The sequence below is a fragment of the Taudactylus pleione genome, unplaced genomic scaffold (assembly GCF_031769625.1).
Source record: "Taudactylus pleione unplaced genomic scaffold, aTauple2 ptg000201l, whole genome shotgun sequence".
In the NCBI taxonomy this organism is placed as follows: domain Eukaryota; kingdom Metazoa; phylum Chordata; class Amphibia; order Anura; family Myobatrachidae; genus Taudactylus; species Taudactylus pleione.
In genome coordinates, this window is record NW_028284603.1 from 27,084,424 (window position 1) to 27,105,246 (window position 20,823).

The following is a 20,823-nucleotide window of genomic DNA, read 5'->3' on the forward strand; positions in this document are numbered from 1 at the left end:
TATCTGCAGGTGCGCAGTAGACTCTGGCACAAAGTCAGATTCTAATGCGCTGCCGGAGAGGAGGGGGCCCACATGGAGGTTGCACACGGGCCTCCTGCTCTCTTAAACCACACATGACGTGGTCATACCTGCAATTAGCGGGCAGTGACTTTCTGTGAAGATGTGTGAAGACTAGCTCCCCTTGATAGTTAGGGCTGAAGAAGTGAGGCCCTGAATGGGGTCTAGGTTGTTCCTTATTTTCTGTTGCTGTATGCTGGCGAAAGCACCATTTTGTTTGTTTAAACCTGAAAAAAAAAAATTGTTGATTTAACATCATTAGCTAGTCTGCGCACAACTTCACAGATAGTCACTGTCTTGCCTGCTTCTTGCAGGTATGGCCACAGGCCTCCTGGCCATCATTGGCCTGTTTTGGCTGACCCAACCCCACCTGGGTTGTATCCTCTGGGCAACCCATAGTAGTGGCTACACCCCTTTTTAAACTTGTGTAGGAGGATCCCACCATCACAGCACAAATTCAGGGGCTCACAAGCCAGTGGCGACCCTACCTCATTAGACACCCGCTGCAGGCAGGGACAACTGGGCTTGCAGAGCGCGCGGCTCTGGAGAGAAAGGGGGCGTGGCCTCGTGGAAGAGGGCATGCTGCACGTAATGCTACAGCGCAGCACCCGGCTCCTGTCACTGAGGGGGAGTCGGCACTTTGGTGTCACCCCTCGGTGGGTGACACCCAGGTGCGGCCTGCATTCCCTTTGTGACGCCACTGTCACCAACACCACCTAGCTTCATTCTACTACAGGCATGCTAAAACTGTGGCAGGGCATGCTGGGAAGTGTAGCTCCACAGCAACTGAAGGGCCACATGTTGAATACCCCTGATTTATAGTTTTATACTTGTTTTAAAGCCATTTACCTTATAAACAATGCTGAAAGAAGAAAGCAGTTATTACATCTAGCTAAGTCTCATGATTATAACCTGATCTCCGAAACAGAAATCAGTATAGCTTCCAAAATCACTTAAGTTTCAGAAATCGCTGCAGAGGGGGTGATTCAGCTGCGGACGGATATGCTATCACAGCTGCTTACATGTTAGCAGCTGAGATGGCTGTAATATGGTAATGCAGCAGGAGGCGTCGAACCTCCTGCATGCATTACTGATCTGAGCTGCGTCCAAGGACGCATCATCGGATCAACTGCAATCCCTCGGCCGGCTTAGTGATCAGGGGTCACGCAAGGGGTCGGTCGTCGCAGATGAGTAAAAGGGGTCAGGAAATCTCCTTCAGCCGACGGAGTTCCTGGCCTCTCCACTCCCCCCCAATGGCGGCGACGGACTCCGTTTCCCAAAATCTCACCGCCTGGAAATGGCAGCAGACTGTCAATCACTGACAGTCTGCTGCCGGACAGCGTGCGGGATCGTAGACCCGTATTGCACATGCACAAATCGGGAATCTGCATGATCCCTGTCACTGGGTCCGAGCTGAATCACCTCCTGAAATACAGTAACTCTGCAGACCATTGAAGACCATGCTGGGAACAATCTCCCCTGCTGTTTGTAATCTCTGTATGCTAAGCCTTGCCAGGATCAAAGATTGTGAATTGATTATGCTGTCTGCCACAGTCTGAATGTATCGAGTGCTGAGCTGCTCATGAGGCTGCCAGATACTCTGCTAAGATCCTGGGGCGGCTGCTGTAAGATGATATAGTGAAATGCTAATAATGCACACTGTTTAATGTCAAAGTTTATCATGCAAACACAGAGGGCTGACTAACTCCGTATTTCATGTATGCGGAATTGATTATGCTGTCTGCCACAGTCTGAATGTATCGAGTGCTGAGCTGCTCATGAGGCTGCCAGATACTCTGCTAAGATCCTGGGGCGGCTGCTGTAAGATGATATAGTGAAATGCTAATAATGCACACTGTTTAATGTCAAAGTTTATCATGCAAACACAGAGGGCTGACTAACTCCGTATTTCATGTATGCGGTTGTTGGAAAAGTGATACAACACAGCACTTTGGAAAAGATGACAGTGTGACAGTGTGTGTATGAAGCCAGCCCCTCAGCCCCAGAACCTGTTTATGTTAAAAATGCCCCAGTTTTATGGGATTGTGTGACAGTGTGTGACTCTGGTGAAGTTCTAACCTAGGCTAAAAACCTAATCCTTGCACATATATATATATATATATATATATATATACACACAATATATACACACAGTATTTGTCATATATATATATATATATATATATATATACATACATACAGTATTTGTAATTTATTTATTTTTATTTTTTGACTCCGCAATGCAAAGCTGAAAGGTACCTGTTATCTGGAGAGATTGTCTGAGGTTGCGCATCCGACACATGCTGTAAAAAAGTTGAAATATTCTCGCAATTTAAAAGAACAATACAGTAAAATAATAGTGCATAGTGAATGAGTTTGTTAAAAATAATAATTATTAGCAACAATGGTAATAGCAATATATGATTTATTTCTCACATATAGGTAAATGGGTGGGAGAGGTCAAAATTTTTACATAATTTCAGGGGACAATATAATATGTGGCATGTTATAGATGATGTGCACCAAGGTGCATTACTATCCCAATCATGATTCGATTCTGGAAATAAGGGGAGACACCGTGGTATACAATAATATGTGACAGAAGGAGGATTACTAGTATACTGACTAATTATGCCACCTGTCTCACTGGAAGGGACATGTATCAAGCATTGAGAGAGAAAGTCCAGCAGTTGAACAAAGCAACCAATCAGCATCTAATTGCCATTTTAAAGACTGTACTAGATAAATGAGAGTAAGAAGCTGATTGGTTGATTTGGCCAACTTCTCCACTTTATCTCTCTCCAAGGGTTGATACATCTCCCCATTTGTCAGCTGTGGCAAGTCTTCACCTGCTACATATTAAAGAGTAAATAGTAAGGATCTGTGTCCCTCTTACACAGACCATTACTATTTCCTCTAGAATAGGAAGCAGGGCAGTCACCCATATTATATACAAACCGGTTGCTCGGGCAGGTTCTCAGGGCCAGAGTAAATCAGTTCAAATCAAGGCAGTCACATAGAGAATAACCTGGATATCCTAATGCTGATTTCTTCCTCTACCATGCACTAGACTCCACATTTAATGTACAGCATGTTACTTTACCTGTGGCCACACAGTATTTGGAGAGTGGTGAGCTCTCTGACCGCCATGCAAGTAGGATGTATCTTGTGCTAAGACCTGCTGGTGAGGGGCAGCGTTGGTCATGACTCCCATATTATCCTGGCTATAGCTGTTTATAGCGTCTGCATTTGGTAGACTCACAGGGCTGTCGATGAGAACTGGAGGTCGAACTTCATTATTATATGGCTTTTGTGGACTGAGTTCCTGTTGCAGCTGCTGCTGTGGCACCGTGTTCTGTTTGTATGAATACCTGAGTGGCTGGGCGTTCTGATACACGTACTGAGGCACGGCACCCAACTGAATAAGCTGCACGCTGTGAGACTTCTCCTGCGCATAATGCTCAGCCTTGGAATTACATTCAGTGTTATACACCAGTTGTTGGAGTTGCATGTGATGATTATGGGATTGCTGCACATTGTGGTGCATCTCTTGCCCTGCGGGCTGCATCTGGTAATACTGAGACATGTGACCAGAAAACAGGCGCTGCTGCTTCATGTCCTCAACTAAAAGACGCTGCTGTCCAGGCTGATGCTGTTGCATATAATAATGAGTCTTCTGCATGTCCTGTGATTGCTGCGGTAGTACCTGACGAGACTGCACTTGCTGTCCAAACTGGTGGCCTTGTTGCATTAAAGATGGCGACTGCACCTGAGAAGGGTGTTGAAAATACTCATAATAAAAATGTGACTGTTGCATGGGCTGTAGCTGATGCTTCTGCTGTTGGTTTGCTAGTCCTGGATACATTTGTTGAGAGACCTGAGGATATCTGTCCAAAGTGGTTGGTTGAGCTTGCTGCTCGGAGATTGGTTTGAGTGACAGCAGCTGCCGGAGAGTACTGTCGCTGTCCATAAGTGACGACTGTTCCGGTGCACCCTGAGACATGGCATGGATTCTTAAGTTCTGCCTGGCAAATACCTGCGTGAAAGAGTCCAGCTTATGCAAAGCTCCGCTGGTCACTTTAGGCCGATTGTCATGTGGAGGATAGTAAGACACCTGGTTGGCATCTGTTACATCATTTTGTGCCTGTGAATTCCACTGTAAGCTTTGGTCGAAGCAATTTAAATCACTGTTCTCCTGAATGTGACTACCAGATCCCACGTTTGTCCAGTGAGCTGTCCGGGATGCGTCAACATGTCCAATATTTTTAGATCCAGAAATTAACGTGACATCTCTGGAATCTTGGGATAAATGGGGGGAGGAAGAGGACGACTCCGAGGCATTTATATCCAGCGAGTCATAAGTGTGGTTGAGCACCTGGCTTGGCACCTGATGGTGCATTTGTTGATAGTACAAACTATCACTGCTGTTGGAAACGAGATGTGTCTTGTATAGCTGCTGATCCTCCATGGTGACTTGAGTAATCTGACCTTGTAGGAGCAGTGCCCATATAGGATAGTGTCCCTGAGAGATGGGTAGGTAGAAATAAAGAGTCAGTTAAGTATTGAACGTGCCCATTTATTTGGATGGTGTAATCCTTGGAGTTATAAATGTAGAGGATCCTCAAAGGGTAAATGTTTTGCCTCTTCAGAAGGTGAGAAATAGTAGGAAAGTAATAATCTTGTGGAACAGGAGTCCATCTGCAAAGAGGAAACACAGTCATTTAAATGATCCACTGCCACGATACTTGAGTATACAAAAGGGCTTTGCCAATGTCCGGCCAATGGCATCATTTAATTCCACTGCCCAGGAGACAAATGAATCAGTGGGAGTTGTTGAGCCAGGAATGTCTGATGTGCTATATCTTCAGGACAATGGCGGTGATGAGAAAAGCCATAGGGTAGAGTAGCTTTATCCTATGTTTTAATTGGAATAGTTTTTTTTCAATTAATTACAGGGGTGGGTTAAAAGTGACAGTGGGCCTGATTCAGAGTTGGACGCAGAGGAGTGATTTGTGGCTACTGCACACGTCCCAAACCAATATTGCTGGCTACAAAAACGCAGGTGTGTCGGGACCATTTTCTGGGTGTGCTCTAGTGAGCCTATGCAAATTCCCGGCATCTTAGGTGAGGTGAACATTCTGAGACAGCATAGGGTTGCTCAGATGTTCGATGTGCACCGATGTTTCCAATGCTTCATCTTTTGTACGCAAGAGGTGGATGTAAGACGCCGGATGTGAACATCAGGCAAATGATTAGTTAATTAAGTGGGTGTGCGCACTTTTGTGAGGATTATCAAAATATTATTTTACATTTGTACATGACTCTGGGTCTAATTCAGAGACGGATGCTAATGCAAACACAACTGCATACTCTCACGGATCGCGCCATTAACACGGTCACGCATGCCCGTGTTTTTCTAACCCCCCCCCCCGGTTACTACCCCCAAATGCTGACTACCTGTGAGTGGGTCCTCTGTGCATGGTCGCTGCGTATACACATTAGCGAACGATCACTTGGTCTTGTGTCAGTCTCTGAATCGAGCACTCTATGCATGTTACACATGCCGATATCCTCATTTTGCCTAAAACATGCTTACCATTTTCAAAAGACGTTACCAATAGACACCTTTTTAGGTAAATGTAAAAAATATTAGAAGTGAACCCAAATAGAGTGAGGTAAAACACATTATCAGGGAGAATTATTTATTTTTGTTATCCTGGGACACAATATGGTGGCTACATCTCTATGCACAGATTAGACACAAACATACAATTATACCACATTCTATAAAGACAAAAATTAACATTAAATGAGGATGGGAAAAAAATGTAATTAAAAATTAATCCTGAGGAAAAAAAAACCTTAGAAAATGAATGTGAGCTTTTAGCTGGGCAGGAAGGGCCTAAGATGGAGTTGCAGATGTCTGTTACCAAGCTACTGTATATAAGATTACTCAGCCGGGGCAGTGCTGTAGCGGTACCACGTTGCTATGGTAATATGTAAGCTTGGGCCGCCACTGAGTACAAATCGATAGCATTTGACAAAAAAAAGCTCTAAAAGCTGAATGCTATAGATGGTGACAAATACTTTCACCTATTGCAGTATTTAGATGTTCCCCTAATATTCCATAAATTGAGAACAATTGGGGGCAGTTTGTACTAGATTCTAGGGATTATGATATAGCAGCCGTCCTCAAGAGAAGATTTGTTTGGAAGCATGATGGCAATTAAAAGTGGTGGGTAACCAATCAGAAAGGGGTAGATTTGATTGGCGCAAACTTTTAAGGAGTTGGCTCTATGCAAATCTTCAAAATACTAATTACCTAGGTGCTCTTCTAGTTCAAATACAATATTACCAGTCACCTACGCCAGGTGGGCAACCAGTCCAGGTCATATAGATGTAAAGAGAAAAAATGTAGGTGTGTGCGTGATTTAAAGAGAAAAAGCTCCACTAGCGAATTTGAAAACCATGGATATATATATAGTATACATAGTAAAAAGGGATTTTCTAATCTCTGTCACATCGTTTAACTTTTCCTGCATTGAATCTACTATCCTGGGGAGAAGCCAGCAGTTAATAATTCTATTTACTAACATGTCTCCTCTCTCTTTGTTTCAATGGTCTACTAAGATGGCTGTGTCTACATCCTGGGAACTGTTTGCTTGCAGGACTCCACTACCTATGTTTAAGTACGGAATTAAAAAGAAAAAAAAAACTCCTCTACTTAAAGCACATACCGTCTATTTAATGTATGTTCTTCATCTATGACCGCTCCATTGATATTGCCCTCTAATGTGCACTGGTCAAAAAGCGTTGTTACTGCATTTAGCACTGGAGAAGCTGCTTAACGCGGCTAATCCCATGCATTCTCACACAAAATAGTGGCCGTTGTGGGAATTCATTGAATAGCTCCTGGGCAACAATTGAATCGCCCTTAAAGTATTGTCTCTTCATTTTAGTTTTCATATTTATTTCACTCACAGAACTTTTATTTTATTTTTTTCTTCCTGTTGAGGTAAAGTTCAAACCGTTTCCTGTCAGGTGAGTAAATATGTGTAGGTATAATCTATTTAACTGTATATAGTGAAGATTAGACAAGCAGTATATAGAATACGCAACAGAACATTTGTGCAACAACCAATCAGATATGGGGGCAGATTTATCAAAGCTTGGAGAGAGATAAAGTACCAACCAATCAGCTTCTAATTGCCATCTTACAGGCTGTGTTTGAATGACAGTTAGGAGCCGATTGGTTTGTACTTTATCTCTCTCCAAGCTTTGATAAATCTGCCCCCATATCTGATTGGTTGTTGCACAAATGTTCTGTTGCATATTCTGAACGGCGATGTTCATCCGACATATCGCGGGTACACACTGGCCGTTGGGCAGCAGACACATTGGCCCATCAATTGATCGGCCAATGTATCTGTCAGTGTGTACCCATCTTAAGACTTTTAGCAGCACACTGAGCTATTTACCTTTATCTATGCAGACTAAACAAGCATCTAATATCTAATTGGCTGCTATAATTTTAGTTCACATTAATATCTAAATGCAACATTCTTGTTAGGGGAAAAACCGTACAATAACAAACAGTATTTCAAATGGATTCCTGGTGAATATTGTAGTGACTAGACAAGTTCTAATAATAACTAAACAAGTTACCTGATTGTAGATACTGAGGAAATAACTAGACTATGTAGAATAATGCTCCCCCGCTGTTGTGGAATTACAAGTGCCAGCATGGCCTGCCAGCTTTTGAAAGAGCAGCATGGTATTTGTAGTTCCACAACACCCACAGAGTCCCAGACTGCCCAATTCAGTTCTATAGAGTTGCAATTAATGACTATTGCTATCTGTCCTGTGATCCTGACATCATCGTCGTCAATTCAGACTGGGAAGAAGACTCCAACATGCTGAAGAGACAACGTTTCCCTCAAAAACCATAAAACAGCATTAAAAAACTAACTTCTGCAGAAGAAATACATTGAATGAGTAATATTTACTTTTATATACCACATAAACATTTAACTTACAATACTGTACTTCCTTTTTGTTAGTTCTAGTACCCTTCCTTCAAACCTATAAATGGCTTTTTTCCAGTAAATGCATGTTCTGTCTTGCTTATCTAATAAGTCCCACTAGATTTATTTTTCATAGGTGCAGCGATTTGCATTACTATATTTGAAACAGGAACTTTGAAACCCTTTATAGGGTGTGTAAGGTTTTTTTTTCCTTAAACAAAATACATTCCTATAAGGAAAGTTTATCACTGATAAAACAAGCCCACAGTTCTTTTTTACCACAGATATGGAAGACCTATAATCAGATGTTCTTACTTTGAGTGTGTTGGGATCCAGACAATTGATATCCTTACAGATCCTTTTTAAAACGGGAGAGAAATGATGGCTTAGGTGTCCCTAGAAAACGAAAAGAACAAATACTGTAGGTTAGGGCCAGGGGGGCAATAAGCAATGTATGGGACATAAACTGTTATATACAGTAAACCTTCCCCACTAGTTTGCAAATCGATTTTTAAAGCTGAGTACATACTATACAATATATTGGTCAATCTGGCGATCCACAATGGATTGCATTGACCATCATATAGTGTGTACCCCCAATTAAAATTGTGGCATCATACAGCGGATTGTGTAGTGTGTGCAGCAATGTGCTATATGGATACATCACATTGTTGCTAGATCGGGGCATTGCTGAGGTGTGTACCCAGCTTTACTCTCAATTTTAATCATGATTATCTTTATAATTAAAATAAAAAAATCTTACAATGAATTTGCCATTTGCCAGGTCAGCTCTCTTCAGCTTGGGATGTGTGATTTATGGTGAAAGGTAAGAGGGTGAAGGAAAGCAACATTAAACTCTTATGGCAATAAGGGACCCTGGAATATCTGGCAAATGGCCCCATATTTAAAGCAAATGATAATGTACTGTACAGTAATTAAACACCAAACATACTATGAAAGATTATTCCGAAGACTGCTTAAATTTCATGTTACAAAAATGATATTATTAAATTGAATGCTAATAAACTGTCTAATTTATTTGAATGAATACAGTGATTATGGGGCCCATTTATTAACGAGTTTTAAAACTCGTTGCATATGATGATGGCGCTCCAGCCAATCAGCTCCTAACGGTCATCCGTTTGAAAAATGACAATTGGGAGTTGATTGGCTGGAGCACCATTTATCATACGCAACGAGTTTTAAAACTCGTTGCATATGATAAAACTCGTTGATAAAAGGGCCCCTTAATGATTCCCTTAATTACATACACCTTTGGTGCTCCCCAGATATTTTTAGGCTGATCTGGGCCCCAAGGTTAAGACTCTTCGATATTACAATTGTATGCGAGAGTGAAGGAGGTGTAGATGTGTGTCTCTTATCTAATGTTTAATATTGCGGTTTGTTATAAAAAAAAAGTTTTAAATAAAGGCAATTAAAAAATGGTAATTATATATATTCATGGTTGACTAATCTCCCGGAATGGCCGGGAGCCCCCCTGAAAATCGGGTAGCACTCCCGTCCCCCGGCAAGAGAAGGCAACTCTCCCGGATTGGTTGCTGCCTCCCAGACGGGGCAGCCAGAAAGTTGGTAAGTGTCACATCCGCCGTAGAGGATTCCCCTTTGTAGGGAGTGAAAGCTGAGGTCCTGGGTTGAGGGAAGAATCGGAGGCGCGGGGCCTGTATATATGATCTCCTCATCCACGGATATCAGACGTTGACGAGACTAGTCCAAAGGTGCGGACTTTAACCAGCTGGGAGGTGTTCTCCAGTTCTCCAGTGACCCCACCAATCGGGATATGGGTTTTAGCTGCATCCAACTGGCAGGTCGCCACCCTTTGGACTGGTGTCTGATAACGTGGGAATAGAGACAGATATAAATGGCCCAGGAGATATACTTCTAAAAAGAAACACCAATACAGGAGATAGCTTTATGTACTATAATGCTGATAGTGGTAGGTGTCCTGTAATGAGAAGGAGAGCACTCGAGAGTCGTACACTGGAGAGGAGTCTAAACGCTAAACTGCATCAAAAGACGCTATATCTAGTACACCAGAAAGGGGTCCTTGACGCAATGCTGCGCTGAGATAGGCACATAGATTGATACACCAGAAAGGGGTCCTTGACGCTACTTTGTGTCGGAATCCGGCATGAGTAATGTACACTGGCAAGATGATATGGCACAGTTACACAGAGAGTCGATATAGATGGCACACAGGCTAGATGTTCTGGACGCACTGTTGCACAACGAGTTGGTATAGGGGCACACAGGCTAGATTAGCCCTGGCCAACCTGTGGCTCTCCAGCTGTTGTGAAACTACAAGTCCCAGCATACCCTCACACTGATCAGCTTGTAAAGCATGCTGGGACTTGTAGTTTCACAACAGCTGCGCCACAGGTTGGCCAGGCCTGGGCCAGATGTTCTTGATGCACTGTCGCACAAAGATCTGACACTGGTTTCACAAGGAATCGCAGAGGAACCTGGAACGAGGTAACAGGAAGGATACACTCAGAAGCGACAACGTTGCACAGGCAACTAACTTCCTGTTGCCCAGAGACCGGCTTTATGCCCTGCAGTAGCAGATCATTGGTGGACAGCGTCAGCTGAGCGCCATCATGCTACCATTGGGTACAGGGTAGTCAGGTGATTCAAACTGTCATGGCTGCGTCCATGACGGCAACCGTAGTAACCAAGGCACAGCATAACCAAGGAGGTCTACATGTCACTAGGAATAATACTCAGCGCGTCACCCTCCACCGCACCTGGCGTCTGACCACGCGAGTGACCAGGGGAAGCCAGCGCTGAGGTGAGTAACGGCAGATCCTAGGACGCAACCTGACCGTAAGTATGTATATATTTTTGAAGTTAAGGAGGGTTGGTCTGTCCATGTTCTATTAAAAAACAAAAATGCATGAGCAGTTTAAAAATAAAATCATTCACAATTAATTATAACTACTACAAATTTTCGCATTTGATTATAACTCTATAGTTGTCATTGACCAATAAACTGGCTAATATTTTTGCTCAGAAATTGATGGGCTTTTTTTTATGATTGAATTAGGTCAAAATCTTTTTAGAACTTTTCTAATACGATTTTTTTTTTTATATTATTTTTATACACAGTATATGATAAAAATAACAGCTTTTATGGTATACAGTGCATGAACCTGAACATTAAAAGCTTTTAAACTATTTAACCTCCTTAGGGCCGTATTCAATTAGCGGCGACAACGGTTGTTATTTTCGCAATAGGCGAAAACTGACTTTTTCGGCAAAAAAAAGGCGATATTTTCGCCAAAAACAGGCGAAAATGCAATTGGCGAAAAAAACTGGAGGAAAGTTTTCTCCATTCCAGACCAGGCGAAATTTTTTTTAAAATCCCTAGTTTTGGCTAAAAATGTGATTTCTTTCAGAACCCTTTGGACACACCCCCTAATGATAAATGACCCCCCAAAAATTTGTAAGTTGTGCACTTTGGTGAAAAACAACCGCGCAAATTTTGGGTAAAAAAAACGAAAGAACATTGAAAATGGTTTTAATGTATTGGGTCTGATTTTTCGTAGGACGGTATGGATGTGTGAAGTATTTTAAACATTGCACGCGGTCACAGCAGGCGGTTTTTTATGGTTTTTAAAATTGCATTTGTACGACAGGAAAATATACTTGCACCCATTTTAACATATCCCAATTTACGTGGAACAGTAATTTCACAGAAAAAAAATTGCTTCCTATCATTTTCAAAGGTTTTTTTTTTTCGCCCAAAATTGTGCGGCCCTTTTTCGCCAAAAAGTGCGCAATTTATGAATTTTTTTGGGGGGGGGTAATTTATCATTAGGGGGGTGTCCAAAAGGTTCTGAAAGAAATCCCCACATTTTTAGCCAAAAATATGGATTTTGCATTTTTTTTCGCCTGGTCTGGGATGGAGAAACTTTTTTTGCCAATTGCGTTTCTGCCTGTTTTTTGGTGAAAATATCGCCGTTTTTTGGGGGGAAAAACGTCCGTTTTCATCTTCGGCGAAAAAAAACGGCCGTTTTCGCCGCTAATTGAATACGGCCCTTAATAGGCGGTCACTTATCGATATTCACGATATTCTTGATCGTTACAGTATCACCATAATAAAAAGGATCCTCAGGTGGCGCTATCTGCTACACGGTAAGTAATGAAAAGATCACATTTTATTTTCGCTTTGCATTATTAACTGAAGATGAAGGCACTCATGGTCTGCCTTGTAATACATTTCGGAGAAGTGGTATTAACAACCTTTTTATTTTGCAAAAAACACAATTACCAGCACTGCAAGAACTATGGTAAATAGAGAAAGCCAAGATAAAACAGGAATCAATATGGGACAGCCCACTGCACATCCCCCTTTTACCCATTCCCCTCATACAATATAGAAATAGCAAATATACAACTCAAATTGGCCCTTTTATTGTCATGGGATTCTATTATAAGATGCCCTCAAATAACATAAACAGCTTGATAATCCCTTCCAGTGCTCATCCATACGGCTCAAGCATAACTTTTATTTCATTAACATCAAAATCCATTTTCCCCACAAAATAAAGGGTGTCGAACCACACCAGCGAGGCTAGCCGGACCCTATTCAACTTTCTCTTATTGACTGTAAAATGAGATAAAAAATGTCAAAGTATTCAAGTGCTTTCAATAACAGTAATAAAAAAACCAATGAATTCTTGGGACCAAGACAAAATACCTCCCATCCATCTAATTAAGCAGAATTGTCTTGATAACACACAGGATTATCAATAATATTTAATATTAAATATCAAGAGAAGCTTATGTGTCCTTGCTCATCTAGCCTCAATACACCACACAGTGCGATATGCCAGGCGTGAGTGAGCAGCCAGCTCCCAGGCATCTCTGCTAGCATCGGGCATCTGTTCTTTTGCCGAAGATGGGTCTAAGTTGCAATATGATGTGACTAGTATGCACAAGGAGACACTGCTGATTTATTTGATATGCGACACTTGTATATCTGTGTGCAATCACAATTAAAAAAACAGCCTCACAATCCAACTGACTGAGGGGTCTATTTATCAAGCAGTGAAAAGCATAGAGAAATGTACCAGTGGAGAAGTTGCCCATAGCAACCATTCAGCATTGAAGTAGCATTTATCAAGTACAGTCTATCAAATAATAGGTAGGAGCTGATTGGTTGCTATGGGCAACTTCTCCTCTGACTCATTTCACACGTTTCACTGCTTGATAAATAGACCCCTGAATCATAAAGTTTAGAAGATGTATCAAGAAATTTGTTAGTATTTATCAAGTTAGTGTAAACAATGTTGTTAGTGGCAATAAACAGTCTTTAGGAAGGTATGAGTGAGATGACCTCCTGCAGAATGGATATTTCGTTGTATTATGCTGATGCCGGGGAACATAAGTCACCAGAGAGGTAGGTTTCCACAAGACCTCTACGGTGGTGCTCCTTTATTAAATATGTAGAAGAGGTGCAAAAATCGGCAAGATGTGTCAATATTGTATATACAAATAATGTAGTATTTTATAAATAGACCTCTAAGTGTCACTGAAAGCAAAGCAAACTCTTTTTCTACATGATGTTCTACATTACACCTTTGTCTGCACCTAGAGACTTTTGTGGTAAAGTAAGGTTCAAAAACAAACCCACATCCTTCATACTCCATCTTGTTGAACAGTGTATTGCAAATTTCTGATGGAGAGATGCATGATATAGCCATGGTATTGTCATTTCTGTACTTTTTTAGATTTCCCATGCAATCATTTCTTCTTTATAATAATCCCTGAAAACAGCCACCTTTAAACTAACTAAAACTAAACTTAAAGAAAGTGGTATACTAGAGGAATGAGATTCAACATATTAATGGGAAACTGGTGTCCTAATAGACACACTAAGATTATAACAATATCTGGTATGGAGTTTACAAACTACCAAGGCGCTTTCATGTGTACAGACTCAACCGTTACAGTTACTACAATTGATCACCCACCTACGTGCCTTCTTCTTGGAAGTAATCTGTGGATACCTCCCTGAATATTGCATGTATGCTGAAAAGCGTTGGAAAGACTGCCCCAGTAGCTGACACACCAGTGTATACAGATGTGACCACATACATCTATCCTCCATGCGCTACAAGTCGCGCCACACCTAGAAAGGGCCTGTACAGTTGTGGCGGTTGGTGTAAAAGCAAAGGCGTTCCGCTTACAGACACACAAACCTCAGCATTAGCCCAACGGATTCTTAGAGGGGTAATCATTATGAAACGTTAACTTCACTGCCGAAGTTAACGTTTCATATCAGAGTTTTTTTCTGCGTTAAGTCTGGTGCGCGCTCCCGCTTATCCCCGTATTCAATATAAAATTAACGAAAACGGGAAACTCCGAAGTTGGATTTGCGTAAAGTTACGAATTTTTCCTTAAAATAATTGTAAGACCCCCCTAAAGTTGTAAAAACATGGGGGAACACTATGGGTACCCCCGTTTTAGACTTTAATTGAAAGTCGGGGATTTAAATAGCCGCAGCAGGTGTTTTTTTCCCGACATTGAAGAAGTGATGCAGAAGAGCACTTAGGTTATTTTTTTCGTTTTTTTAAGTGGTCCCATCAAATTTGGGGTACATGAAAATGGGTACTTGCATATTTTGATGTCCCTAAAGTCAGTTTTTAAAAATTCTGCATTTGTGCACCTGCCGCTATAATTCTATTCTTCAAAACACCTGCCGCATACATGCAGAATAGCCCTGAACCTATTTCCCTATTGTTTAACAATTTTTCCCCATTTTTTTTTTTTGCACCCCAATTTTAAAGTTAACTTTTTTTGAAACAGTTCTTCAGGGGTGCAGGCTTTTTTTTTTAAGCCTGCACCCCTAAACCCCAATTCTGCACTTTTTTTCGACACCTATTCAATGGTGAAAACTTATCACCGTTTTTTATCAAAGACTTGTCAAAACTGCGATAAGTCTTTGAAATTGAATAGGGTGTAAAAGTAAAACCTGCGATAATGACATCATAATTGCAATATTAAAGCAAAAACGATGTTATCGCACCCAAATTGAATACCCCTGTTATTAGCATAAGTTAGAAAATCAAGCTTCCATGGCGGCCCGCAACTACAGCATACTTGCCTACTTTTCCGGAAAGTAGGTAAGCACCCAAAAATCATGTGGCGCTTCCGGCCACCAAGAAAGTCTGCAAGTCTCCCGGCCACCTTCCCCCTAACACTCCCCCCTGCAAATACTTGCACCACATCCACCCTCGCAGCGGGGCAGCGCGGGGGGGTGTTACCTGAGTCATGCTACAACGCGTCATCGTGACCCCACCCCCTGCTTCACAAGGCAGCCAGAATGCCGGTACGACCTACAGCTGCTTTGCGCACTACAAGAATCAGACCCAGAATGTGTCTGTACATTTCTGCAGCAGATTGAAGAGGTTGTATTGACCCACATTGTATCCATTGAGTCCGTTAAGTTCAATACAATTACTCTAGCATCACCTTACAAAATAGACAACATAACTATAGGTGCAGCGCTGGGACATCCCAAATAGAATCACAGCTAATATTGATCCAATGTTAAATTTCTATACATTACAGATATAATTACTTTTGTATATTTTAAATGTATTTTAATATTTCTTCCCTTGGATACTTGAGACACATACAGCCTGGTATTGTTGTGTCCTGATACACTGTTTGGGAATCACTGTGTTTCTAGCGATGTAACAGACACATACACACGAATACTGACCTAGTGTGGAAATAGTCTGCCTCCCATGTGAGTACAGGATGGCTGCACTTTAAAAACATAGATCATTATGTTTGACATTTAGCAGCTGTAGAAAAATGATGAATTCATTTACTTATACATAAATTATCTTTTGGTTAATTAGGTTAATGGGCTAGGAAAGATAGCTGTATTGCCATGAGGGTTACCGAGATGCAATTAAAAGACTCACAGCAACATTTAATACCGGTGTTTTCATTTTTATTCATCACAGAAAATATAAGTTACGTGGCCACTCTGTGCACATAATTCAGAAGTTCCCATTTATAAGTGTTCAGGAAAAGTAGGGCATGAGATCACTGTAGGAGCACAGACAGAAAATACATCCTGATGAACAAGTTTATGGATGACAGTGTCCTATCAATCATCATTACCATCTGTATGGGCTGGGTTGTAGTGCAATAAATAATGAAATCATCTGACATGGCTTATTTCCCAGAGGAAGGCTTTTCCTAGAAATTAAATTCATCTTTGACATAGAATACATGTCATTACACATTTTTAAATACTACCTGAAACTATATTGCAAACATAATGTATTTTGGAGACATACATATGCACTGTCACATGAATAACTAGTGAGATAAGTGTTGGAAAGGTCACTTTGGAGTATTACCTCATTATCTATCACAGCCATCTATTTGTTTTTTTAAATAAATGCCACTGAATGTACTCTGGGCCTGATTCAGACTCGGATGCTATTTGCGTCCGCTCGCTGGCTAAAAGGGGCCGGCTATTTAAATCATGTGCTCGCACTGCGTCGCGTAAAGCCGCCCACTAATAGCGAGCGGCCGCACTATGCGCTCGCACCTGTATAAAGACGCCCCTTTGCCACTCGCAACACACGTCATCTCCGGCAGTTGTAGGATTAATCGTGAACATCGAGAGCCATCGGAGCTGCTCACAGCGCTTGTGGTAGCCTTTTCCCACCACAACATTGCGAGCAGTTCAGGCTAAAATACAACCCAGTCACGTATGTAATGACGCTACTTTGCTAATTATGCACACCCATTAAACTCCTTTCTGACGGTCGGGCACATCTGCGTTCGCACATCCACACCCCTGTTTTCAAGCACCTTCCCCTGTTACCACCCACAAACAGCACTTTCTGTCACTCAAGATAGCGGCCCGACTGCGGGCTACGGGCGAGCACATTCCCATCGCAATGACTGGTTCGCGCACGCACATTGCGACTCATATGCATGCGCAGATTGCGAAAAATCGCTCAATGCGCGCAAGCGCAGCATAGCGTCCGGGTCTGAATCAGGCCCTCTGTCCATCAAACTGTCACTTGCTACATATTAGTTCTGTGTTCTTCATTTGCTACTCAAAGTAGATGTCTATGTGACCAGTGCTCTGTGTGATCGTTTGCAGGCAAACATGAAAAAGTTAAGTAAAAGTAAAAACATTAATTGGATATCTTGCCTACTATAACTGTATGACACCATCATTTTTTCCTACTTAAAAATGCTTGCTTAAGTCTCATTTATATCTTCAAAAAAAATCACAACAGTGAGAGAACATCAGGGACAGTCTTTATTATGTCTTACAGTTGTGTTTTAAATTTTTTTATTACAATGGCGGCGATTCAATTCAATGCGATGTTGAATAACCCCGGGAGGGAGCTTCCGAAGCTATTCAGTTCAGCGCGGTTAGGTCAGAGAATGCCAGTTCATCGCAACTTAACCGGGCGCGCGGCTGTTAGCGCAGCGCTAAGCCAGAAAACAGCCACGGCTCCGGCACTTTTGTCGGATTTCTCCTCGCATCCCAGGAGGGTGCGAGAAGAAATTCCTTAGCCCGACCAAACATGGCGCTGTATTGAATAGCTTCGGGAGCTCCCTCCTTGAACTATTCAACATCACATTGAATTGAAACACGGCCATTGTGATATGTGTAGCTAGAATGCTAATTCTTGTATAATCTGCACCAAATTAAAATATAGATCAGTACCTGAACTCCACAACTTCTGAAGACATGTAAAAAGGGCTCTGATACAAATTACTCAAACCTGTAGAATCCACGTGAATTAATCAATGTAGTCCTGTTTATCTTCCTGATTAAATGTGAAGATGTATAAAATATTTCATCTGGTGATGATGGCAATTTCCAGTAGCTGCCAGCTTGCTCCATTGTGCTGACTAAGTATTCACCCATTCCTGATGTCCTTGATCTCACCTGGGTAACTCTTTCCATCATATTCAAGATAGAACCAGTCACCAACATTAACTACATCATCTGAAGGCACTAAGTTCATCAGTAGAAAGAAATGAAGTTGAAAATGTTTTGGCATCTGCTGTGATACAATTTTTCATGTATTGTGTCCTGTATTTCATGGAATGACACAGTGGCACCATGGGGTGCCTGGGGCACTTGAAGGGGTGCCATGAGCTGGTGGTCCAGGACCAAATCAAATTATTTATAGTCAATGTGAAATCAGTGCTGGTAGCTGCCAATCATAAACTATGTGGACAAACAGAAGCGCAGTCATGTCCACCACTACATAACTGGCCCTTAGGAGGACAGGTAAGCACTATTTACATCATTGAATAGTTTTTTCTGACTTTCTCAATAAAAAACCTTTGGCCTAGGGGTGCTGTGTAAAAAATGCTGACATTCTAGGCCGCCGTGATTCAAAAACATTTGGAAACCACTGCTATATGGGCTTTGCAACTTAATGAAAACATCACTGGGCTGCTGTACTTTAGCCTTGGCATGCTGGCTGCTAAAGGGGAACACCGCCTTCAGAACATTTGTATTACTGCACTGCAGATAGATTTGTAGGATAAAAGACAAAAAGCTAAAACAAAAATTCCCTACCTGAAGTGTGCCAGAATGCCTACGGGACAGGTGACCTTGAAAAAGATTGATGTTAAAATATGGTGGTAAGGACTCCAGGTTTATGACAGAGAAATCCAGGGGGCAACTTGGAGGCTTTTCTGAGAACCTGCTCCATATCCTGAGACAGAGCACCTGAGGAACTGTGGGCCTGATTCAGAGCCGGACGCTATTTGCGGACGGTCGTTCTGATAAAGGGGGTGGCTATTTAAATCGCTCTTTGCGGTCTGTTGCCGCCTCTATGTCTGAACGAGCGAACAAAACATGCGGTCGTTTTTTGAAAAATATGCCCCCTGGCCGCTCGCACCATACGTCATGTCCGCTATTTAATAGATTAATCGAGTACATCGAACAGCGTATGAACAGCTCGCTATTCTTGTGGCTGGTTTTTCCTACCGCTATACAGCGAGCAGTTCTGACTTTAAAACAACCAAGTGACGTGGTCAATGACACTGCTGTATTAATTATGCACACCTATAAAACGCCCGTTTTGACCTTTAAGCATGCCTGCGTTCTGATTCCACTCCCCGTTTTCAAGCACCATCCCCTGTTACCACCCACATACGCCTCCCTCTGTCACTCAAAATAGCAGGCATTCGCTATATAGCGAACAAATGTTTTTCGGCCGCACTGACTGGTTCGCGCATGCGTATTACAAACCGTACGCATGCGCAGATGTGCGAACATCGCTCGGAACGAGCGAACGGCCGCTTACGAGCGGCTCTGAATCAGGCCCTGTTTTCATAGAGATAAGCTGTTCATCACTCCAGTCTGGAAGACTTACCCCAGAATGCACACCCCAGGTAAGGGAATTATTTTTTTTTTATTTTTCTAGAAGGTGTAAAAGGGTTTACTCTAATTTCAACCCTCTTTTATTACTTATTTGAGGAATATATGTGATCCAGACATCCAAAGATTGAGTGCCTCAGGGGTCTATTTACTAAGCAGTGTTAGGAGACAGAGGCCCTGATTCAGAGCCGGACGCTCTGACAGAGCGCTTGCTCTGAATCAGGGCCGTCCCTCTTACTGTTTGGAGCGGCCTCCTGGCCGCTCGCATAGCTGTGGGTGACCACCCACAGCTATAGCGAGCGGCCAAAATGATGGTCAGGATGGTCAAGACCATCGCGACCATCAGGCTTGCGACGAGACCCTTGTGGTAGGGTCTCGCTGCTGCAAGCCCTGGAGTGCTTTTGGCTCTATCAGAGCCAAAAGCACTCCCACTGACATCACTAGTGATGTCAGTGGGGCCGGCCCCAGATGGTAGGCGTTCCCATGGGAACGCCTCCGTCTGGGCAGCCACGCCCCCGGCATGCCCACCTAAGGGGGCGTACTGTCAATCACCATCGACAGCACGTCCCCTTTGGTGCGAGACCCATAACGACGGCTTGGCCGCTGTTATTCGGGTCTCGCGCATGCACACACAACGGAGCCGCCTCCGTCGTGTGCATGCGCACTTGGGCAACATCGATCCGCTTGCGAGTGCTCGCGAGCGGGTCTGAATTAGCCCCAGAGTAAAAAGTGATAAGGTGCCAGCCAATCAGCTCCCAACTGTCATCTCACAGGCTGTGTTTGAAAGATGACAGTTGGGAGATGATTGGCTGGCACCTTATCACTTTCTTATCACTTTTCACTCTGTCTCCTAACACTGCTTAGTAAATAGACCCCGCAATCTGATATTGGAAATTGAAGTATTGATACAAGTTTCATCTTTATTGAGTAAGTGTACAGTAGTCAAGACAGTGGGCCTGATTCAGAGCCGAACGCTCTGACCAGAGCGCTCGCTCTGAATCAGGGCCCTCCTACCTCATTTTGGAGCGGCCTCATGGACGCTCGCATAGCTGTGGGTTACCACCCACAGCTATAGCGAGCGTCCATGATGATGGTCGCGATGGTCAAGACCATCGTGACCATCGGGCTTGCGACGAGACCCTGCGGTAGGGTCTCGGTGACCGCAAGCCCTGGAGTGATTTTGGCTCTATCAGAGCCAAAATCACTCCACTGACATCCATCTGACTCCACTCCACTGACATCACATCCACTGACATCACGCCGGGGGCGTGGCTGCCAGACTGAGGCGTTCCCATGGGAACGCCTACCGTCTGGGTCCGGCCCCACTGACATCAC

General features: G+C 42.8%; 1 protein-coding gene across 1 annotated transcript in view; it reads right to left on the minus strand.

Annotated features, from left to right (window-relative positions):
- TRERF1 (transcriptional regulating factor 1) overlaps window positions 1-20,823 on the minus strand; it is a 164,340-nt gene that overhangs the window by 64,795 nt on the left and 78,722 nt on the right. Inside the window, exons 3-5 of the mRNA XM_088477531.1 lie at window positions 8,397-8,477; window positions 3,161-4,755; window positions 2,317-2,360 (exon numbers count right to left, since the gene is read on the minus strand). Of these exons, the coding sequence (XP_088333657.1) occupies window positions 2,317-2,360; window positions 3,161-4,525 (1,409 nt within the window). The 5' untranslated portion in view covers window positions 4,526-4,755; window positions 8,397-8,477. The remainder of the gene's footprint in view (window positions 1-2,316; window positions 2,361-3,160; window positions 4,756-8,396; window positions 8,478-20,823) is intronic.